Consider the following 23,796-nt stretch of genomic DNA (forward strand, 5'->3'; position numbering starts at 1 on the left):
TGAGGTCCCATGGCTGCGCCCACTTGTCGGAGAGGGACTGAAAGTTGGCGATGAAGCACCGACTGAAATCGCTCCAATCGTCGATGTAGTGTCACGGTAGGTGTCGTAGCCATTGCAATGCATCTTGCCCGAGGACGATGGGCAAGTACGCAATCATTACGTCTTTAGTTGCCCCAGCGGCCTGGGCAGCGGTTGTATAGACGGCCAACCAGCCTCCTGGGTCCTGCTTAGGCTCGTATTTGTCGACGTTGGAGACCTTGAAGGTTGGGGGCCACTGGATGGCCCTGAGACGCGAAGTAAGCACAGATACTCCACACGTGACCTCCTATCGACGATTGTTGTGCCGATCCTGGGTAGGGGAGTTGCTGATGTGTTGTCTCGACCGTCCCCGGATTGTGCCACCAGTTGAAGCCGTTGCCGACTCAACTCTGGTGTCATGACTTCGTGCCAGAACGCCATGGTATCGATCGTACTCCTCTCGGCGCCGTATTTCATTCTCATGTCGTCGTTCGTGTGAAGCGTTGATGGAGCTCCACGCATCTCGCCGACTGTTGATGGTGTGCCGCAGATCGTTTGAGGGATGAGCGAGGGGTAGAAGATGATTAGCCACCGATAGCCTTCAGCATCTGAGGTCTGAGGGAGGCCATTGGCTATCCGAGCTAACACTCCTCTGACTTCACTCGGTGTGTTCATTGCACGAGCGAAGTCAGGGTTCAGGTTTCGCGCGAAGAGAGGGTTCTCTCGGCGTAGCCTCGCATCCTGCTCAGCTTGCTCTCGATCTCGCTCTTGAGTTTGCCGGCGATCACGTCGGCGAGAGTTCCTCCTTTCTCTGAAGACTCGCTCGTCAGGAGTTTCTCCTACCTCCGAGACTTCATCTCGGGATACAGGCTACGCGGGTCCCGCTCCCCAACTTCGTGATGTCGTCGAATATTCTGGCGTCGGTTCCTCCATCGGCGAGCTTCTCGCTGAGGAGGTTATTCCCCAGGCATGGTTGGCTCGTCGTCGGAGATGGGAGATGATTCTACTCTCCCCCCGATGAAGAGGACGTCAGGGTAGAAAGGAGTCGCTGCGGTGACGAATTTCTTTCCGTCCTTCTTTGAGGGCAAAGGCGCCGAAAGAACAACTTGACGGGCCTCTATCCCGCTCGCTTCTTTTTTCCTCGTAATCCGTGTCCACTCTTCTGTGGACGAGGTGGACTACAGGGTTCTTCGGGTAAATGAGTTCCCGGCTCTTGACTTGCAGGAGGTAGTCTTCGCCCAGGGCGCTGGAGGTTGCGCTATCTACTGCCTTATTCCGGCTTTCTCGAAGATTTTCGGGGAAGGCTTCTTTTCCGGTGGATCCGCTACACGGTGTAGAATTCCTTTCTCATCTGCTACGGACGAGATGGTTCCGAAGCAGAATACGGATCCAGGGCGGAGAGCAATCTTGCATTGGAAGGTGACAACCATTGAGCTAGCTTGGATCAACGACACCCCCTACCTGGCGCGCCAGCTGTCGGTGTTTGGAGCCCGACCGCGCATCCGGGGTTACCCCTCGAGGTGCTTTTGGGTAGGACGGCGTTGCTGACTGTAACTCAATGGTTCGTGCAAGACGCACGAGAGACGGTAGACAGTTTTCTACAGGTTCGGGTCGCTTTGAGATACGTAATACCCTACTTCCTGGTGTGGATCTTTATGTGGTGGGTTACAAGGGAGTTCTCCAGTATGGAGAAAGCTAATGAACTGAGTAGACGACTGATGAATGACCTGTTTTTGATGGGGTGCCCCCTAGGCCTTATATATCCGACCGTGGGGCACTACATGCGTGTATGATAACGATGTATACCTAAGTAATAGTGAACCGACTGAATTCATCTTCCTACAATCTTGCCGACTTATTCTCATTTGGTTCCGATGTCCAAGTGTGTCGCGCGGGAAGATCGGATTAGCGCTGTGGATAACGCTTAAATCCCGTGAGCCGCCTGGGCCCGCGTCCGCTCCTTCCCTGCATCGACCCATTCTGCCAGTAGTTCTCCCCTGGCCCACGAGGGGACGACCTTGCAAGATAATAGGCCCAAAACCTTTCGCGAGGCCTTCTAATCTTCTAGTGGACCTGGGGGATATCTGTCTCCCACACATACCTACTCTACACAGGGTTGCAGGTGAACAGGAACAACAAGATTGTGGTCCTGTCAAGCTTCACCAACTATGATGACGCGTGCGACCACTATTCCCGCAGGCCATTTGTCAACCCCCGATGGGACATACAATACGATAAGAGTACAAGCTGGCTCTCGGACGCAAACTCTGCCTCGCCCAAAGTCGATCCCAGCCTCGAGACAAACTCCGCCTCGCCAAAGCTCAGCCTCGGCTACCTGTTCACCGCGAATCCCGTAGGAGGCCACTCCTTCAACTGTGGCGCGCACGTCTTCAAATCCTGGGACGGGCTCGGTCGCGGCCTCGGGCGGACTTCCAACTCGCCCGAGGCTGGATCTGACCTCGATATCCGCAACGGAAAGACGTCCAACATCACCGGATACTGCATAGCTGACATATTACTTAGGGCCTTTTTCCTATACTTAATAATGTGCCAACCACTACGGTATGGGCAACCCCCTTGCCAAGGGTGCTCGGGTACATGACCGAGCCCTCGATCTTGACCTCGGCTCTCAACAGAAATCAAGCGGACATAAGTCAACAATAAGTACAAGACCATGCTCCGGATCATACCATCTACATGGGTACGACAACACTTCCTCACCGTATGCGGCCAACTCGAGTACTCCATGTAGCCCTCCTTGAGGCTATAAATATGACAACCTATGGCTTCAGAGAGGCAGACAAACACTTCACGGCCACCACGGTATTGGCATTTATCTCAATCAACCCCAGAGACTTGGGATCCAGGTTCAGCTTATATTCACTACTATAAGCACTTAGGTGCAAGTAATATAAGTCTCATCTCTCTGCAAGAAGTATGACATTCTCTTGGTCGAAACAAGATAAAAACTTATGTCATCTTACAGCATCCATATGAGTTATGGACACACAACATTATTTCACTAGTTGGTTAGACCACCGGATTCAGACACCGATAAATACTAACTAACTAACTTTGAAAAATTAGATGATAATAGATCAATTCATTTCATTCTACAAACCAAATAAAAAAACAAGAAGGAAGAAATTATCGCATAACTCACTCGAGCGAGGGGCTCACTGCCCACGCCCAGGGAGACGAGCACACCGAGCCGTCACGCTGACATGCAAGACCCACATGTCAGTCAGCGAGGGCGCCTTGTTATTACTTTTCGTGGGCGAGGCGAAGAGCCGAAGACAGAAGACTGCAGCAAAACCATCAGATCTAGCAGAACTCTCTCGACCTCATCGGCGTTGGCGGAGCGCGTGTTGACCGGAGATGGCGCCGAGCGGGTGGAGGAGGAGCGCGGCGGCGCGGGTCGCCTGGCGCCCGGCCACGGTTTGCCTGTGGCTCGCGCTCGCCGCCGCCGCACTGACGCTCGCCCAGGTGCTCGTCAACCTCGTCCGTCCCTTGCCCACAGGCCCATGATTTGTCCCTCCAACCTCTTTTCTTTCACCGATCTGATTAGAGACTGCGCAGCGCGGGATTGGTCGTCGATATGACTGTTTCTGACGCTTGCGCTAGCTTCTGGATGTCTGGATCCGTTGGATCGGGGTCCGAGCAGCTAACAACGCCGTTGTGTTTGGCTTCTGGTTTGTCAGGCTAAGAAGGACCTGACGGAGGTTACCCACAAGGTCTACTTCGACATCGAGATCGACGGCAAGCCCGCAGGTTTGCGTAGTTGTTTTCTTTGGTCGTATTAGTTATTTGTATCATGGAGAAATGCCAACATGGTGTTCGTGTATGAATGCCATTACTCCACTAGTCCACTTATTAACTGTTTTGAGCCATTGCCTTGTTTGTGCTTACTTGCTCCTGAACTGAACTTTCATAGGCCGGATTGTCATGGGGCTTTTTGGGAAGACTGTTCCTAAGACGGCAGGTATTGCGAACTTGCTATTAACAATTCAGAACTATCTTCTCATGAGGCAAGAGAAAACTAATGGACCCTACTTATTGTTTTCCTACAGAGAACTTCCGAGCTCTTTGCACAGGTATATATGTTATTTGTTAAGAATGTTTATGTTACCCTCGTTATAGTTTCCTAATGATTAGAGGCTCATGGTAGGCTGGGCAGTTTTTAAACTGAAATTGTTTTGCCATGCAGCACAGTATAGTTTGGTTACATCTTAATGTAGTATATATCAAATAAAAAAACGGGCAGCTTCTCCAAACAAACTAGTAGATGTGCACGTTCTTAAACTTGTTTTGTGGGAAAAGCGAAAAATGAACATGATCATTTACAATTAGTGTTATCACATTCACCATCGTATACAAGTACAGTATTATTCAGCCAGCCATTTAATGGAAGAGGTCCTGTTCCGAACAGTGAGCAGTTTTACATCTGTGAAACATCTTCCTCAGTGATGTCTGATGTCTTTCTAAATAGGCTCGAGACACTTGTTCGTTTTTTTTGGGTTCATGTGGCCCTAAGCTTCCTTGTTATACAGGAGAGAAAGGGGTTGGCAAGAGTGGCAAAGCCCTCCACTACAAGGGAAGTAAGTTCCACAGAATCATCCCCAGCTTCATGCTCCAAGGAGGTGACTTCACTCTCGGGGACGGGAGGGGTGGTGAATCTATCTACGGCTTGAAGTTTGCGGATGAGAACTTCAAGATCAAGCACACTGGTCCAGGTGATCAGTTTTTCCTTGGAATTCTATACGTGGTCCTAGAAAGGGTCCATACCTGTTGCATAGAAATAATTTGTTCGAGCGGTTAGGATCGTTTTTTACTGTTAGGCCTGGCTTGTTAGATTCATAACATGTTGGTGCCTGGTTCTTGGGTCAGGCCTTCTGTCCATGGCCAATGCCGGGAGAGATACAAACGGATCCCAGTTTTTCATCACCACAGTGACAACAAGTTGGTAAGTAAAGTGATGATATTCACAGGTCTTTGGTAACAATAACACCATTTTCTCGTATCATAACCAAAGTTTTTTTCTTAATCCGTTGAAGGTCTATGCTGATTACCTCGTGCTTTTTTACTTTGTGTGTGTTAGGTTGGACGGGAAGCATGTGGTGTTTGGCAAGGTGTTGTCTGGAATGGATGTTGTGTACAAGGTCGAAGCTGAAGGCCGGCAGAGTGGGGAGCCGAAGAGCAAGGTTGTGATAGCAGATAGCGGCGAGCTGCCGATGTGACGGCGTGCTGAATTGATGTTCCATCCCGAAACATGATGAATAGAAGTTTCTGGTGGCCGTCTGTCGTTCTAGAACTGTTAGGCCCTCTTTGGAATCTTACTGTTTTTACAGTTTTGAAGGAATACTATGGTTTAAAAAGTCAAAATCTGTTTGCTTGTATAAGGTAAAACGCAGTTTCGAATACCATGGTCTATCTAAAGCGTAGTATTTTTACAGTTTTGAAAACTTCACTTGGACTTAAGTTTTCAAAGGCTTAGCAGCCATACCGCTGCCTGTGATGCGTACGCATACGGCACACGGCTAAACAGTTCTTAGTATTTTTGAAAACTATAAACAGTTCTTAGTATTTTTGAAAACTATGGTTTTAGTGTGGTTTTGAAAACTTTGTTGCCAAACACGTGCTTAATTAGCGGCTGAAAATTGGCTTTACAGTCTTCTGTTTACAGCAGTGATCTTTTTTTTGTTGTCAGACCACGTCTTTTAGCTTGTGCACTACCAAACACCTAAAAACACGCAATTTCCTCTATTCTTGTTCCAGGGCCGGAACTTTTTTGTTTGTTTGAATTCGTTGAAGAATATATCCACTCCTGTTTTGTTTGGCATGGATTCTATCGATTTTATCCAGAAACGTCACTGGCATGAGAGCGCAGAAAAAATATCGCACGTACGAGTCAGATGTGGTCCACATGCGAAATGAAATATTTTTATCCGGACACAATAAACAAACACCTTATTTTCACAAGAGATTTCTCTGTCTTAACGAAAATTAGTTTATTTTTTTAGGAAAACAGAAATCTTTCGGAAAAAGTCATTTACACCTAGTTTGGGACTACAAAACCAGAATAGATTGGACGAGATAAATATGTTCGAGAGTCCAGATAAAATACTCCAACTCCTACTACCTCATCGGAATCAGAGATCATGCAACAGGACCGTTCATTACAGATCCAACGGTCGAAGCGAGACGACTACCGGCCCGCAGGAGGCTAATAATTGGCGGCCCCGGTTTCGTCCCCACCCCCATCACCCAAAACACAAGTAGGGTTAGGAAGGCGGCGGCCAGCGGCGAGAGCGCGAGAGGAAGAGCAGGAGGAGGGGTCGGCCATGACGGGGAAGGCGAAGCCGAAGAAGCACACGGCGAAGGAGATCGCCGCGAAGATCGACGCGGCGACGACGAACCGGGGCGGCGGCAAGGCCGGGCAGGCGGACCGGCTGGGGCAGGACAAGGGCGGGCATGCGAAGCTGGCGTGCCCGCTCTGCCGCACCCCGGCGCCCGACATCAAGTCCATGCAGATCCACCACGAGGCGCGCCACCCCAAGCTCCCCTTCGAGCCGGAGAAGCTCCTCAACCTGCACTCCTCCGCCCCCGCTGCTGCCGCCGCCGCCGCCGCTGCCGCCGCCGCTGCCGAGGCCACCACCTCCAAGCCCAAGCCCGGCGTCCGCGGCAGCCTCAAGAAGTAAGCTTGCTGGGCTTGGTTGGCTCGCCCGCCTGCATGGGGCGCAATTCCCTTCGGTTTCAATCCCATCCGCCGACCCGATCTATAATCAATCAAACCGCCGCCCTCCGGCCTGGCGGCTGCCGCAGTCGGCCTGCGGTGTACTGTTAGTCTGCTGCTGATTTCCGTTGTTATACTGCTGGTACATGTGTCGTGTGATAGATGTGTCAACTATATATCAATCTCGTCGCCGGCAGCTCTGGCATGTTTGAGTATGTGTTGCTTCTCTGTGGTGCCGGCGACGATGGCTGCTAGTACTGTTAATGTGATCGGGTCTCCTTGAACAATGGCATAAATATGTTGCTTGTTTACTTTTTCCTCTAATGGCAAGTAAAGTTCATGATTTGCGAATTCTTTTGTTCGTTGCTTAATACTGCCAGCTGAGGGTTAAGGGTTCTATTTTCATGGGACAGATCTTATCTTGTCATAGGTATAAATATTTCGTATTGTTGGATATGGTCGTCTAGCCCGAATGTTCACCTGTGTTGCTTATGCCTTGGAGTAGCGATGTTGAATTGCCTTTGTTTACGTCTAGACAATCATTAAGCCTAGTTGTTATTGGGTAATGTATTGTGACTAGAAATGAATGGCAGTTGTCTAGTTTGAGTCATATGCAAATGCTGGGGTTGTGGTTTCAGTTCCTCTCCACATGGTTAAGGGGGTGTTTGGTTCCCAACTACTAATGTAGTCCCTAAATTAGCAAACGGGGTGAGTAAAATAACTCTTCCAAATAGGATTTCTAGGGACTAAAGTTTAGTTCATAAAGTTTAGTAGGGTGGCTAAAGAGACCAAACACCTCACCGAGAGATTTTAGGGCCTTCCAAGCCCCAAGCTTACAGTTACCCCCTCAATGTAACTGAACACTTATTCATTTGCTTGGTTAATTTCAGTGCTTTCGTGATCAGGATTACTTGTAGTACATTACTATATGCCAGCTAGCATAACCTTCTGTAGAGTGGACCATTCAATTTTAGGCAATAATGCAATAGTATGGTGAGTAGTGTTTGAGGCACCGGGGTATGACAGCACTTGCCACCTTTGTTTTTCTTTTTGGATAGCATGAAATCATGTTTGGTCCTGCCTGCTTGGCATGTCAGGTATAACACATGGGTGAAGCAATTTAACCTGTCCTTTTAAAGCAATGCACAGATTTAAGGCCTTCCTAGTCCCTAGCTTACAATAACCCCCTCCCACATCCAATGTAACAACATATATTCATTTGCTTGGTAATTTGATTGCTTAATGTGGTCAGGATTACTTGTACTGCGACACTACTGCATTTTTTGCGAGTTGTTACACTACATACCAGCAAACATTTTGTGAAGCTGATCATTCAAAGCTACGCAATAATACTATATATATCATGATTAGTTATGTTTGAAGCATTTGAGGGAGTGGTGGGGTGGGGATTGTTGTAAGACCAATTGTAATCTTTAGTTTTGTTGGATGTCATGAATTAGCCACCAAATACCGTTTGTCGACTCATGGTTGAAGCGATTTAAGTTATCCTGTTTTATTCGCTTTTAACGCTGTAACTTGAACTATGTTCTCTGCTGAAAATCTAATACATGGCCCTTGGATCCAGCAACCGATCGTTCTGATACATGGTCTTTGGGGTATCATTTTGTTGTTTAGTGGTTAAATTCTGTCTTCACAGAGGAATACATGTTCACCTGCTTTGTTTTTTTTGGGGTACCTTCGTCAGCTTGTATTGTGTCCCGTCATGCTTGTATTGCTCCTAGAACTCTTGAATCCTTGTTTGTTTTTGGCAAATGGTAGAGTTGCAGTCAATGGGCACCTACAATACTCGTTTATCTAGAGCAACTGCATGTTTTGAGTTTGCCGTCTAGGCAACAAACTCGACAATTTTGCAGAGACTTTCTAACCCCAACATGTTCATTTTGAACACAAAAGTCCCACACGGTGTTCTGAAGTGCATTCATAAGAGACGAAGTGTATCCTTTCGTTAAAGTTTTTTAAAGTAAAGTATGGCATATAGGTAAACTAGTCGATTGCCCGTGCGTTATGACAACTTACAACAATACCTATGTAAACTATCCATCAAAAAAATTCAAGATTTTTTATTGATTGTCTCCGCTCTCCGTATAATATTTTTTGATTTGGCTAACGATGTTATTGTTTACTTCATGCAATATATCTTGGTACAACACGACTAATAAAGTGAGCGATTAGAAGAGAGTTCACAACGACTGGCTGAACGAACATAGATTATAAAATGACATAATTCCACCATACAGAGACCAAATAAGAGAGTTTGTGAGCTCAAGTTTTGTCGGGACCATAATTAGGAGTACCCCCAAGACTCCTAATCTCAGCTAGGTAACTCCCATCAGCACAAAGCTGCAAAGGCCTGATGGGCGCGATTCAGGTCAAGGCTCCGTCCGCTCAAGGGACACGATCTCGCCTCGCCCGAGCCCAGCCTCGGGCAAAGGCAGCCGGCCCAGGAGAATTCACGTCTCGCCCGAGGGTCCCCCCAAGCAACGGACGCACCTTCGACTCGTCCGAGGCCCAGCTCGGACAGGCTTCGCGGAGAAGCAATCTTGGCCGGATCGCCACGCCAACCGACCGTATCGCAGGAGCATTTAATGCAAGAATCGCCTAACACCTTATCCTGACGCGCGCTCCTCAGTCGACAGAGCCGAAGTGACCGCAGTCACTTCGCCGCTCCACTAACCGACCTGACAGGAAAACAACGCCGCTTGTGCTGCTCCGACTGCTGTGCCACCCGTCAGGGTGAGGCTGACAGCCGCCAAGACCGGCCTCAGACGCCATAGGAAGCTCCGCCTCGCCCGACCCCAGGGCTCGGACTCAACCTCGGACGACGGACTTTGCCTTGCCCGACCCCAGGGCTCGGACTCAACCTCGACGTCGGACGACGGTCTCCGCCTCGCCCGACCCCAGGGCTCGGACTCAACCTCGACCTCGGACGACGGACTCCGCCTCGCCCGACCCCAGGGCTCGGACTCAACCTCGACGCCGAACAACGGTCTTCGCCTCGTCCGACCCCAGGGATCGGACTCAGCCTCGACCTCGAAAGATGGACTCCGCCTCGCCCGACCCCAGGGCTCGGACTCAGCCTCGACTCCGGAAGGCGGTCTCCGCCTCGCCCGACCCCCGGGGCTCAGACTCAACCTCGACCTCGGACGATGGTCTCCGCCTCGCCCGACCCCCGGGCCCAGACTCAGCCTCGACCTCGGAGGAGCCTCCGCCTCGCCCGACCTCGGGCTCAAACCGACCATGTCACAGGAGGGGCCATCATTACCCTACCCCTAGCTAGCTCAGGCTACGGGGAACAAGACCGGCGTCCCATCTGGCTCGCCCCGGTAAACAGTAATGATGGCACCCCGCGTGCTCCATGACGACGGCGGCTCTCAGCCCCTTACGGAAGCAAGGAGACGTCAGCAAGGATCCGACAGCCCCGACGGCTGTACTTCCACGGGGCTCAAGCGCTCCTCCGACGGCCACGACATCACATGAACAGGGCGCCAAAACTTCTCCGACAGCCACGACGGCATGTACTTAGGGCTCTGGCTCCTCTCTGCTAGAAACGTTAGCACATTGCTACACTCCCCCATTGTACACCTGGGCCCTCTCCTTACGTCTATAAAAGGAAGGCCCAGGGCTCTCGTACGAGAAGGTGGCCGCGCGGGAGAACGGGCTGGCGGACGGTCTCTCTCTCTCTCTCCCTCGCGAACGCTTGTAACCCCCTACTGCAAGCGCATCCGCCCTGGGCGCAGGACAACACGAAGGCCGCGGTTTCCCCTTGCTGTCTTTCCCCCCTCGTGTTCCGTCTCGCGCCGACCCATCTGGGCTGGGACACGCAGCGACAATTTACTCGTCGGTCCAGGGACCCCCCGGGGTCGAAACGCCGACAGTTGGCGCACTAGGTAGGGGCCTGCTGCGTGTTGACGAACAACTTCTCGTCAAGCTCCAGATGGGTAGTCTCCAGCAACCTCTCCAACCCGGGACGATGCTCCGTTTCGAGAGTCTTGAGTTCATGTCCCTCGACGGCAGCTACGACATGATACTCCTTCCTCCGCCGCGCGACAACGACAATGGCGGCCGTCAGCCCGCCCAACGGCGGCGGAATCAACGACGTCTTCCCCACGTGGCGGAAGAGCAACATCTGGGTCTGTCCCGTCACCTTCCCCGCCGACGGAGGAGGAGGCGGGGCAGGCATGGCCAAGCAGGAGGCGGCACCTCGTCGGTTGTCGAGCGAGTCGACGGCGCCGGCGCCCCAGCGGGGGACACGTCGGGCGTTGACCTCGCGTCTGAGACAAAGACGGGCGTCGTCTCCCCGCAACACGCCAACCCCAAGCTAACGGACGACGCCAGCACGCTCGCGAAGGACTTGTTGGGCATTAGCTTCGTACCTCAGACAACGGTGTAGTCCGCCCCTCACGCGACTTCGTCACCACCCGTCGATCAAGAGGTACCGTCCGTTTCCCGTTCCATGCCTTTTAGATTCAGCTGCGACCCACCAAGCGACCCCGCTTCGGTGGACGCTTTCATAAAGGCACGTCCAAACCCTCCGGGGTATCATATGCGGTCAACCTGGGACCGACTGACGGTCGTCTCGACCTACGGGCCCCTGGGTTCCGAGGAATATGACGAGCCCGACTCTGGTTGGGATTTCTCCGGGCTCGGTGACCCCAGTGCCATGCGGGACTTCATGACCGCATGTGACTACTGCATCTCCGATTGCTCCGATAGTAGCCACAGCCTCGGCGGCGAGGACTGTGGCCCAAGTCGCGAATGCTTCCACGTCGATCTAGGGGGTCTCGACGAAGGCAACCATCTTGGTATGCCGGAGGACGGTGATCCCCCTAGGCCTGCGCCTCGCGTTTACATCCTTCGGGAGCTAGTTGTGGTCCCAGTCCCTGCGGGGGTCAGGACGCACAGCTCGAGCAAATCCACGAGATGCAGGCCAGGCTCGACGAGGAAGCAGGACAACTTGTGCAGCTTCGGCAAAATATCGGGCAGGAGTGGGCAGGCCGAGCACCGGCCGGAGAAGCGCGTCATCTGGCCCAGGACGACCAACACCGCATCGCCGACGATGCCAGGGCAAGGCTGCCCCCAGCTTCCAGTGGGGTCGGCCAGAACCTGGCAGCAGCAGCGATACTACTCCGAGCAATGCCGGAACCATTCACCACCGAGGGGCGGCGAATCCAGGGAGAGCTCAAGAATCTCCTGGAGGATGTCGCGGTCCGACGGGCCGAAAGCTCTGCCTCCCGAAGGCAAGGATACCCCCGGAGCATCGCGCCGCGACTTCCCGATTCATGTGGGAAGCCTTGGTCCACACCGGGCGCACGCGGAACACAGCGCCTGCGGCCCCGGGTCGCCTTGGCAACGAGCACCACCGCCGCGACCGTCGAGCCCACCTCGACGAGAAGGTGCACCGAGGCTACCACCCCAGGCGCGGGGGACGCTACGACAGCGGGGAGGATCGGAGCCCCTCGCCTGAACCACTCGATCCGCGAGCTTTCAGCCGGGCCATACGACGGGCACCGTTCCCGACCCGGTTCCGAACCCCGACTACCATCACCAAATACTCGGGGGAGTCAAAGCCGGAACTGTGGCTCGCGGACTACCGGCTGGCCTGCCAGCTGGGTGGGACGGACGATGACAACCTCATCATCCGCAACCTTCCCTTGTTCCTCTCCGACGCCGCCCGAGCCTGGCTGGAGCATCTGCCTCCTGCGCAGATCTCCAACTGGGACGACCTGGTCAAAGCCTTCGCCGGCAACTTCCAGGGCACATACGTGCGCCCTAGGAACTCCTGGGATCTCCGAAGCTGCCGCCAGCAGCCGGGAGAGTCCCTGCGGGACTACAGCCGGCGATTTTTGAAGCAGCGCACCGAGCTGCCCAACATCACCGACTCGGATGTCATTGGCGCGTTCCTCGCCGGCACCACTTGCCGCGACCTGGTGAGCAAGCTGGGTCGCAAGACTCCCACCAGGGCGAGCGAGCTGATGGATATCGCCACCAAGTTCGCCTCTGGTCAGGAGGCGGTCGAGGCCATCTTCTGAAAGGACAAGCAGCCTCAGGGGCGCCAGTCGGAAGACGTCCCCGAGGCATCCGCTCAGCGCGGCGCGAGGAAGAAGGGCAAGAAGAAGTCGCAAGCGAAACGCGACGCCGCCGAGCACAGGAACCCTCGGAAGCCTCCCGGAGGCGCCAACCTGTTCGACAAGATGCTCAAGGAGTCGTGCCCCTATCATCAGGGTCCCGTCAAGCACACCCTTGAGGAGTGCGTCATGCTTTGGCGCTATTTCCACAAGGCCGGGCCACCGGCGGAAGGTGGCAGAGCCCACAACAACAAGAAGAAGGAGGATCACAAGGCAGAGGAGTTTCCCGATGTCCACGACTGCTTCATGATCTACGGTGGGCAAGTGGCGAACGCCTCGGCTCGGCACCGCAAGCAAGAGCGCCGGGAGGTCTGCTCGGTGAAGGTGGCGGCGCCAGTCTACCTAGACTGGTCCGACAAGCCCATCACCTTCGACCAGGGCGACCACCCCGACCGCGTGCCGAGCCCGGGGAAGTACCCGCTCGTTGTCGATCCCGTCATTGGCAACATCAGGCTTACCAAGGTCTTCATGGACGGAGGCAGCAGCCTCAACATCATCTACGCCGAGACCCTCGGGCTCCTGCAGATCGATCTGTCCTCGATCCGGGTCGGCGCGGCGCCCTTTCACGGGATCATCCCCGGGAAACGCGTCCAACCCCTTGGGCAACTCGATCTGCCCGTCTGCTTCGGGACTCCCTCCAACTTCCGAAAGGAAACCCTCACGTTCGAGGTGGTCGGGTTCCGGAGAACCTACCACGCAGTACTGGGGAGACCATGCTACGTTAAGTTCATGGCTGTCCCCAACTACACCTACCTCAAGCTTAAGATGTCGGGCCCCAACGGGGTCATCACCGTCGGCTCCACGTACCGACACGCGTACGAATGCGATGTGGAGTGCATGGAGTACGCCGAGGCCCTCGCCGAATCTGAGGCCCTCATCGCCGACCTGGAGAGCGTCTCCAAGGAGGCGCCAGATGCGAAGCGCCACGCCGGCAACTTCGAGCCAGCTGAGACGGTTAAGTCCGTCCCTCTCGACCCCAGCAACGACGCCTCCAAGCAGATCCGGATCGGCGCCGAGCTCGACCCCGAATAGGAAGCAGTGCTCGTCGACTTTCTCCGCGCGAACGCCGAAGTTTTTGCGTGGAGTCCCTCGGACATGCCTGGCATACCGAGGGATGTCGCCGAGCACTCGCTGGATATCCGAGCCGGAGCCTGACCCGTGAAGCAGCCTCTGCGCCGATTCGACGAAGAAAAGCGCAGAGCCATAGGCGAGGAGATCCACAAGCTGATGGCTGCAGGGTTCATCAAAGAGGTATTCCATCCCGAATGGCTTGCCAACCCTGTGCTTGTGAGAAAGAAAGGAGGGAAATGGCGGATGTGTGTAGACTACACCGGTCTAAACATAGCATGTCCGAAGGTTCCCTACCCTCTGCCTCGCATCGATCAAATCGTGGATTCCACTGCTGGGTGCGAAACCCTGTCTTTCCTCGATGCCTACTCAGGGTATCACCAAATCAGGATGAAAGAGTCCGACCAGCTCGCGACTTCTTCCATCACACCCTTTGGCATGTACTGCTATGTTACTATGCCATTCGGTTTGAGGAATGCGGGTGCGACATACCAAAGGTGCATGAACCACGTGTTCGGAGAGCACATTGGTCGAATGGTCGAGGCTTACGTCGATGACATCATAGTCAAGACGAGAAAGGCCTCCGACCTCCTCTCCGACCTTGAAACGACATTCCAGTGTCTCAAGGCGAAAGGCGTAAAACTCAATCCCGAGAAGTGTGTCTTCGGAGTCCCCCGAGGCATGCTCCTGGGGTTCATCGTCTCCGAGCGAGGCATCGAGGCCAACCCGGAGAAAATCGCGGCCATCACCAACATGGGGCCCATCAAGGACTTGAAAGGAGTACAGAGGGTCATGGGATGCCTTGCGGCTCTGAGCCATTTCATCTCACGCCTCGGCGAAAGAGGCCTACCTCTGTACCGCCTCTTAAGGAAGACCGAGTGCTTCACTTGGACCCCCGAGGCCGAGGAAGCCCTCGGGAACCTAAAGGCGCTCCTTACAAGCGCGCCCATCTTGGTGCCCCCCGCTGCCGGAGAAGCCCTCTTGATCTACGTCGCCGCTACCACTCAGGTGGTCAGCGCCGTGATCGCGGTCGAGAGACAAGAAGAGGGGCACACATTGCCCGTCCAGAGGCCAGTCTACTTCATCAGTGAAGTACTGTCCGAGACCAAAATCCGCTACCCGCAAATTCAGAAGCTACTGTATGCGATAATTCTGACGCGGTGAAAGTTGCGACACTACTTCGAGTCTCATCCGGTGACTGTGGTGTCATCCTTCCCCCTGGGAGAGATCATCCAGTGCCGAGAGGCCTCGGGTAGGATTGCAAAGTGGGCGGTGGAGATCATGGGCGAGACAATCTCGTTCGCCCCTCGGAAGGCCGTTAAGTCCCAAGTCTTGGCGGACTTTGTGGCTGAATGGGTCGATACCCAGCTTCCAGCAGCTCCGATCCAACCGGAACTCTGGACCATGTTTTTCGACGGGTCGTTGATGAAAACAGGAGCGGGTGCGGGCCTGCTCTTCATCTCCCCCCTCGGGAAGCACCTCCGCTACGTGCTGCGCCTCCATTTCCCGGCGTCCAACAACGTGGCCGAGTACGAGGCTCTGGTTAACGGGTTGCGCATCGCCATCGAGCTAGGGGTCCGACGCCTCAACGCTCGTGGCGACTCGCAGCTTGTCATCGACCAAGTCATGAAGAACTCCCATTGTCGTGACCCGAAGATGGAAGCCTACTGCGATGAGGTTCGGCGCCTGGAGGACAAGTTCTACGGGCTCGAGCTCAACCACATCGCCCGACGATACAACGAGACTACGGACGAGCTGGCTAAGATAGCCTCGGGGCGGACAACGGTTCCCCTGGACGTCTTCTCCCGAGACCTACATCAACCCTCAGTCAAGACCGACGACACGCCCGAGCCCGAGAAGGTCTCGGCCCTGCCCGAGGCGCCCTCGGCTCAGCCCGAGGCACCCTTGGCTCAGCCCGAGGCACCCTCGGCCCCCGAGAGTGAGGCACTGCGCGTCGAGGAAGAGCGGAATGGGGTCACACCTAATCGAAACTGGCAGACCCCGTACCTGCAATATCTCCACCAAGGAGAGCTACCCCTCGACAGAGCCGAAGCTCGGCGACTAGCGCGGCGCGCCAAGTCGTTCATCTTGCTGGGTGACGGAAAGGAGCTCTACCACCGCAGCCCCTCAGGCATCCTCCAGCGATGCATATCCATCGCCGAAGGTCAGGAATTATTACAAGAAATACACTCGGGGGTTTGCGGTCACCACGCAGCACCTCGGGCCCTCGTTGGAAACGCCTTCCGACAGGGTTTCTACTGGCCAACCGCGGTGGCCGATGCCACTAGGATTGTACGCACCTGCCAAGGGTGTCAATTCTACGCAAAGCAGACCCACCTGCCCGCTCAGGCTCTGCAAACGATACCCATCACCTGGTCGTTTGCTGTGTGGGGTCTGGACCTCGTCGGTCCCTTGCAGAAGGCACCCGAGGGCTACACGCACCTGCTGGTCGCTATCGACAAATTCTCCAAGTGGATCGAGGTCCGACCCCTAAACAGCATCAGGTCCGAACAGGCGGTGGCGTTCTTCACCAACATCATCCATCGCTTTGGGGTCCCGAACTCCATCATCACCGACAACGACACCCAGTTCACCGGCAGAAAGTTCCTGGACTTCTGCGAGGATCACCACATCCGGGTGGACTGGGCCGCCGTAGCTCACCCCATGACGAATGGGCAAGTAGAGCGTGCCAACGGCATGATTCTGCAAGGACTCAAGGCACGAATCTACAACGACCTCAACAAGTTCGGCAGGCGATGGATGAAGGAACTCCCCTCGGTGGTCTAGAGTCTGAGAACAATGCCAAGCTGAGCCACGGGCTTCACGCCGTTCTTTCTAGTCTATGGGACCGAGGCTATCTTGCCCACAGACTTAGAATACAGATCCCCGAGGATGAAGGCGTATGACGACCGAAGCAATCGAACCAATCGAGAAGACTCACTGGACCAGCTGGAAGAGGCTCGGGACATGGCCTTACTACACTCGGCGCGGTATCAGCAGTCCCTGCGACGCTACCACGCCCGAGGGGTTCGGTCCCGAGACCTCCAGGTGGGCGACTTGGTACTTCGGCTACGACAAGACGCCCGAGGGCGTCACAAGCTCATGCCTCCCTGGGAAGGGCCGTTCATCATCACCAAGATTTTGAAGCCCGGAACATACAAACTGGCCAACAGTCAAGGCGAGTTCTACAACAACGTTTGGAACATCCAACAACTACGTCGCTTCTACCCTTAAGATGTTTTCAAGTCGTTCATATACCTCGTTTACATACACAAATAAAGTCTAACCATCAAGGAAGGGTCAGCCTTGCCTCGGCAAAGCCCGACCCTCCCTCGGGGGCTAGAAGGGGGGGCACCCCCTCTGCGTCAAAATTTTCCTCGGAAAAAGTCTTTCTGCCAAAACATCTTTCGTGCTTTTCGACTACTTCGAAAGTGGGATCCTGAAAACGACGGAGTACACGTAAACAGCAAGGCCGACCGAGCCAAGGGACTCCTACGCCTCCGGGATACGGATACCTCACTCATCACCTTCTGCGATAAGTAACTCACGCTCGGATAAGCGATTCCGCTGACCGAACAAGTCTTAACGCTCGAAAACTCTTCTGCCGAAATGATTTTTCGTGCCTTCTCGACTATATCGATAACAGAATCCAACGGACGAGTAAGAGTACACGTAAGCGGCAAGGCTGACCGAGCCGAGGGACTCCTACGCCTCCGGGATACGGATACCTCACTCATCACCTTCCGTGAAAAGTAACTCTCGCTCGGACAAACAATTCTGTTACCGACAAATAAGTCCTGATACTCGAAACAAAGGGAAAAGAAACGCAGCTTTACAACACGACGACGGTATGTTTGGGCCTCGGCGGCTGCAAAAAACATACACACACTACAGATAAACTGTTCCTACAGGATCAGACATCAGTAGGGGAGCAGCAGCACCCTCGGCATCGACTCCACCTTCGGCGGAATCTGACCCGGCCTCGGACGGCAACACGGTCGGAGGATCTCCACCTCGAAGGAACCTGTCGGCACCACGCCTGGGCCATCGCCGCTAGGGTCTCCTCCAGGAACCCGGCCCGAGCAAACGGCTCGATCGGCCGCTCCGTAGCCTCAGCCAGCTGTCCCCCGAGGACATCAGCCCGGCTCATGGCCTCGGCAACCCGACTCCGGCGCTGGTCCAGCCAGTGGATAGCCCGGCCAGGCTCCGGCCGACGAAGCTTCTTTTCGAGCCAACTCCGTCTCTGTCCATGCTGACACCGCTGCCTCCGGCACCGGCTCATCGCAGAGCGGCCGAGGGTTTCTTTAACTAAGCAAGAGAAGCCTCGGGCGGCAAGGCCGACCGAGCCGAGGGACTCCTACGCCTCCGGGATACGGATACCTCACTCGTCACCTTCCGCACGAGGCAACTCACACTTATTTAAGCGGTCCAGCTAGTCGACAGGCGAGTCCTGGTGCTCGAAATAAGGAAGAAACATGGTATTACACCCAAAATACCTACATGTTCAGGCCCCGACAGCTGCAATGAACAAGACACCGGCACTCAAGGTGCCATTACAAACGGAACTCTGGTTCCACTCCTGCGGGTATGAACAACCTCCACATCGGAGAGCCTGCGGGACGGCAATCTCCGAGCGACTCGCCAGTGACCTCTGCAGCAGCAGCGATGGTCCCGGGACGGACGCTGCCGCCGGAAGGCTCTCGTTCGCGTCCCCACTCAAGGGACGAGAACCAGACATTAAAGCCAAAGAGCCGGAGGTCGGTCCGCGGGTAGCGCTGACGGGCTCGTCGGCGGATAAGCTTTCTCCAGCTGCCACCACCTCAGCACCGACGGCGGCGTCCACCTGTCCACCAACACCGCACCAGCGAGCGCCGGCCGCCCCAAAGTGCACCGGCAGGTCCTCACTCCCGTCCTCGCCACGAAAACGAGGACAGAGGACGGAATGTTGCACCCTGGCTGGGCAGCAACAGTTCGCCTTCCCCGGCATGGCTGGAGGGCGCCTCCTCCGCAGAGCTGGAGGATGGTTTCCACCCCCAGAAGCTGGAAGAAGAGGTGGCCCGCCGACCCGTGCGGGAGGTAGAGCTCTGGCTCAGCCTGGCCTCCGCCCCAGCCAGGATGATGAAGATCCTTGAAGCTGAGGGCGGGGCGGAGGCCGCAGCCCGGCTTGCTTCTCCCCACCATCAAACTGGTGGCCACCGTCTTGGGTGACCACCGGCGAGGGGATGCAGCCGGGCCGCCTGATGAAAATCCTTGAAGCCGAGCGATGGCTGAAAGGTACCAACTTCCACGAAGTTGCGTTCCTCCAACGACGACAAGATGAAAGCAACGCGGGCGCTCCCCATCCGGGGGCTCGGAAGGTGGAAGGGCGCGATGCATGAGGAGAGTGCGAAGACATGGTTGCCATCCAAGGGGGTTGCCCTCCTTTTAAAGGTGACTCTCCCCACTTGCGTCCTCAGCCGTCGCGGACTGAGTCTTCACCAACACGCTCCAAGGTCTTCCCTCTACGACACGGGGGCTGGGTCCTACGCGTCATGCAAGCAGGCCCAGGATAGAAGGAGCCAAACCGCCGCGCGCGGTGCGCGTAACTGCCCAGCGGTTACAAGCACTCCTCCACTTTCGCCCAGACCAGCGGGTGAAAGGGCGGACCGCCATGCAGGCGGCATGCAACTGCACCAAGGGGGCGCACCCTTTCGACTTTGACGCGTCCAGCATGGAGGCCCAGGCCCACACGTCATGTAACCGGCGCGCCGGTTATTACGTGCGAGAAACTGCACCGCCACTTGCGCCAGTACCGCGCCTTCTCGACTGCGGAACCAGTGCCGCGACTCGAGGCAACCCTGCGCATGGCCCAACAGTGCCAACCGAGCACATCGGTCATGGGTCATTCAGCCGCAGGAGAAGGCGCGACGGTCGATATGGCCAAAAGTGGGCTGGTAGTAATGGCGGCGGCAGTCGGGCGGAAGCAGCAGTCAAGTCGTCTGCGGGCTCACGTCCCCTCCTGGGATAGCGAGAGAGCCCTCTCCCACGGCGTGAAGACGATGTGCCCGTGTTCCGTTCCTCGAACGGCTCGCGCACGCACAACGGCCGCCCCGCCAACCACTCGTCCCGTCGCATTAACTCTGCGGCAGAACAGGCGACACCTTTGGCAGGCGAAGCGGGCGACACTTCACCTCCGCCATAATGACTGCGTCAAAAAAGGTGCGCCACGTCGTTCAAATTCGTATTCTTTTCCTCTTCCTCTTTCTCTCTCTTGCTACAGGGACCGGGAAAGGGGATACTCCGAAAGGGATCCTTCTCCGCGAAGGAAGCGGGCCCCGAGCCCTCCTACTGATCAGAGGTTTGAAGGCTGGCCCCTCGGAAGGGTTCGACAGCCGCCTCAGAGCACTCGAGCTCCGCGCCCACTACTGGTCAGAGGTTCGAAGGCTGGCCCCTCGGAGGGGTTCGACAGCCGCCTCAGACCACTCGGGCTCCGCGCCCACTACTGATCAGGGGTTCGTAGGCTGGCCCCCGAAGGGTTCGACAGCCGCCTCAGAGCACGCAGAGCGAGGGATGACTCTGGGTACGTCCGATACATGGCCGAGGCTCGGGCTAAGCTCCCGAGGTACCCTAGGACATTTCCGAGACCAGCAGGAGCGATTCTATAATGGAATCCCATCAGAGGGAGGCATCGAGCCCTCGGACCCTATCAAACGGGACCGGGTCCAGCAAATCACCTGCAGGTACTTTTGGAGCGCGCCTCTGGGCCACTAGCCGACCCTTATCGAACGGGGCACGGGCGTCCACTCGGATCACCCGTTAGCAACTCACTGGAGACACCATGTTCGGCGCCCTCCGAGGGCAACATGGCGCTTTCCCCCCCCCCCCCCTCCTCCTTGCGGAAAGGCGACGAAGGGGCGTATGAAAAAAGCCGAGTCAGTCCTTGACCGTCCTCTCGCTCTGCGCGGAGGCTCGAGGGCTGCTCTCGCAAACCCGGCTCCGGCCAAACCGTTGACAGCGTCAACATACCAGCCCGAGAACTTGGAACCTGACTATGCACCTGGGCTACGGCCAGTTCGCATGAGGGAACAACCAGACCGGCCGAGGCATCACGAAACGCGCTAAGACCTCAAAGGAGTCAAACCACTCCTCTGAGGCCTCGGGGGCTACACCCGGCGGGTGCGCTCGCGCGCACCCACCGAAACGAAATGCAACCGAGAAAGGCCGGTACCCTTGCAAAAAAGTGCGACAAAAGCCTCCAAGCGAGTACTAACACTCCCTTCGAGGCTCGGGGGCTACTGTCGGGGACCATAATTAGGGGTACCCCCAAGACTCCTAATCTCAGTTAGGTAACCCCCATCAGCACAAAGCTGCAAAGGCCTGATGGGCGCGATTCAGGTCAAGGCTCCGTCCGCTCAAGGGACACGATCTCGCCTCGCCCGAGCCCAGCCTCGGGCAAAGGTAACCGACCCAGGAGAATTCACGTCTCGCCCGAGGGTCCCCTCAAGCAACGGACACACCTTCGACTCGCCCGAGGCCCAGCTCGGACAGGCTTCGCGGAGAAGCAACCTTGGCCGGATCACCACGCCAACCGACCGTATCGCAGGAGCATTTAATGCAAGGACCGCCTGACACCTTATCCTGACGCACGCTCCTCAGTCGATAGAGCCGAAGTGACCGCAGTCACTTCGCCGCTCCACTGACCGACCTGACAGGAAAACAGCGTCGCTTGTGCTGCTCCGACTGATGTGCCACCCGTCAAGGTGAGGCTGACAGCCGCCAAGACCGTCCTCAGGCGCCATAGGAAGCTCCATCTCGCCCGATCCCAGGGCTCGGACTCAACCTCGACCTCGGACGACGGACTCCACCTCGACCGACCCCAGGGCTCAGACTCAACCTCGACGCCGGACGACGGTCTCCGCCTCGCCCGACCCCAGGGCTCGGACTCAACCTCGACCTCGGACGACGGACTCCGCCTCGCCCGACCCCAGGGCTCAGACTCAACCTCGACGCCGGACGACGGTCTCCGCCTCGCCCGACCCCAGGGATCAGACTCAGCCTCGACCTCGGAAGACGGACTCCGCCTCGCCCGACCCCAGGGCTCGGACTCAGCCTCGACTCCGGAAGGCGGTCTCCGCCTCGCCCGACCCCTGGGGCTCGGACTCAACCTCGACCTCGGACGACGGTCTCCGCCTCGCCCGACCCCCGGGCCCAGACTCAGCCTCGACCTCGGAGGAGCCTCCGCCTCGCCCGACCTCGGGCTCGGACCGACCACGTCACAGGAGGGGCCATCATTACCCTACCCCTAGCTAGCTCAGGCTACGGGGAACAAGACCGACGTCCCATCTGGCTCGCCCCGGTAAACAAGTAATGATGGCACCCCGCGTGCTCCATGACGACGGCGGCTCTCAGCCCCTTACGGAAGCAAGGAGACGTCAACAAGGATCCGATAGCCTCGACAGCTGTACTTCCACGGGGCTCAAGCGCTCCTCCGACGGCCACGACATCACATGAACAGGGCGCCAAAACTTCTCCGACAGCCACGACGGCATGTACTTAGGGCTCTGGCTCCTCTCTGCTAAACACGTTAGCACATTGCTACACCCCCCATTGTACACCTAGGCCCTCTCCTTACGTCTATAAAAGAAAGGCCCAGGGCTCTCGTACGAGAAGGTGGCCGCGCGGGGAGAACGGGCTGGCGGACGGTCTCTCTCTCTCCCTCGCGAACGCTTGTAACCCCCTACTGCAAGCGCATCCGCCCTGGGCGCAGGACAACACGAAGGCCGCGGTTTCCCCTTGTTGTCTTTCCCCCCTCGTGTTCCGTCTCGCGCCGACCCATCTGGGCTGGGACACGCAGCGACAATTTACTCGTCGGTCCAGGGACCCCCCGGGATCGAAACGCCGACAAGTTTGTAAGTCACATGAACTCAAACTTATAAAAAAGATAAATCAAAATATGGAGTGATTGCTAAAGTCACGCATCAATAAAAACTGGATGCGCTCCATATAAATTATGCTACTTCGTAGCAATTACTAACGTTTAAAACCAACAAATAACCTTTCATTTTACTATTAGTGTGACAAATCATTGTTGCTCCATCCAATTCAGCAACCTCAAACACTATGAAGTCCATTGCGCCAATATGGTCTCAGAAACGACCTAATGCTTGCAAGAGCCAAGAACATCATGTCGTGCTTGGGCTGTAGCCTAGCCCGTAGTGCTGGCCCGGCCCGACACGATTATATTTATTTATTTTACAAAAACGTATATACATATATACAATTTATATTCAATTTTAAAAACATCTGAGCATGTTGTTGCACTGGTTAGACAGTTTTGCCCTGATTTAATTAAATGGACTGACGGGCTAACAGGCTGGCCCGGCACAGTCAGGAGGCCAGCATGACGTGCCTGTGTCAGATTTGTGGCCCGCGGGTGTTTGGCCCGTGCCGGGTCGCCGTTTGGCCATCTATATGCGTGCAACGGATTAATTTGAAATAGTTGTGAGAGGTTATTTGTAAAAAGATGACGCGGGACGACCGTTGAAACTGTTGCTTTAAGTATAGTATAGATATGCACTATTGTTTGGTGGCTTCAGCTTCGCTTTAGATAATTGTTTGCTCAGGAGTAAAGATTACTTACATCGTGAGAGTGAAACGTTTGATCATTTTATCCATGTTTATATGGTACCCTGACTTTGCCCTCACACAATTTTTTGGATCATGCCACCACCAAAAACTACTCGGAGTTTATCTAGTCTCTACATGACTCTCATCCAAACACTATTGAAATTGTGGCCATCCTATTCCATCCCTTCATATATATTCAATCAAACACATCCTAATTTGGCCTAA

General features: G+C 55.4%; 2 protein-coding genes across 3 annotated transcripts; both read left to right on the top strand.

The window, feature by feature from the left end:
- Nucleotides 1-3,247: 3,247 nt before the first annotated feature.
- LOC100283475 (peptidyl-prolyl cis-trans isomerase CYP19-4) lies at nt 3,248-5,480 on the top strand. 2 transcript variants are annotated; one of them, XM_020553371.2, is made up of 7 exons: nt 3,248-3,519; nt 3,720-3,789; nt 3,953-4,000; nt 4,089-4,112; nt 4,569-4,751; nt 4,906-4,981; nt 5,117-5,480. In XM_020553371.2, exons 1-7 carry the CDS (start codon nt 3,397-3,399, stop codon nt 5,253-5,255), a joined length of 663 nt encoding a protein of 220 aa, XP_020408960.1. In that variant the 5' UTR covers nt 3,248-3,396; the 3' UTR covers nt 5,256-5,480. The 2 variants fall into 2 exon arrangements, with proteins under 2 accessions (XP_020408960.1, NP_001149847.1); NM_001156375.2 differs by having other exon boundaries at nt 3,328-3,504; nt 5,117-5,413.
- An 808-nt stretch (nt 5,481-6,288) lies between these two features.
- Nucleotides 6,289-7,093, top strand: LOC100274838 (uncharacterized). The gene has a single exon (NM_001149105.2). It carries the CDS (start codon nt 6,360-6,362, stop codon nt 6,714-6,716), a length of 357 nt encoding a protein of 118 aa, NP_001142577.2. The 5' UTR covers nt 6,289-6,359; the 3' UTR covers nt 6,717-7,093.
- Nucleotides 7,094-23,796: the final 16,703 nt, after the last annotated feature.

Source organism: Zea mays, chromosome 5 (assembly GCF_902167145.1).
Source record: "Zea mays cultivar B73 chromosome 5, Zm-B73-REFERENCE-NAM-5.0, whole genome shotgun sequence".
In the NCBI taxonomy this organism is placed as follows: domain Eukaryota; kingdom Viridiplantae; phylum Streptophyta; class Magnoliopsida; order Poales; family Poaceae; genus Zea; species Zea mays.

Bases quoted from the DNA above. Each gene is read 5' to 3' on its own strand.
- LOC100283475 (XM_020553371.2), top strand. From the start codon at position 3,397: ATGGCGCCGAGCGGGTGGAGGAGGAGCGCGGCGGCGCGGGTCGCCTGG. The intron at 3,790-3,952 runs GTTTGCGTAGTT...GAACTTTCATAG, and splicing joins GATCGACGGCAAGCCCGCAG to GCCGGATTGTCATGGGGCTT. The intron at 4,752-4,905 runs GTGATCAGTTTT...TTCTTGGGTCAG, and splicing joins GATCAAGCACACTGGTCCAG to GCCTTCTGTCCATGGCCAAT.
- LOC100274838 (NM_001149105.2), top strand. From the start codon at position 6,360: ATGACGGGGAAGGCGAAGCCGAAGAAGCACACGGCGAAGGAGATCGCC.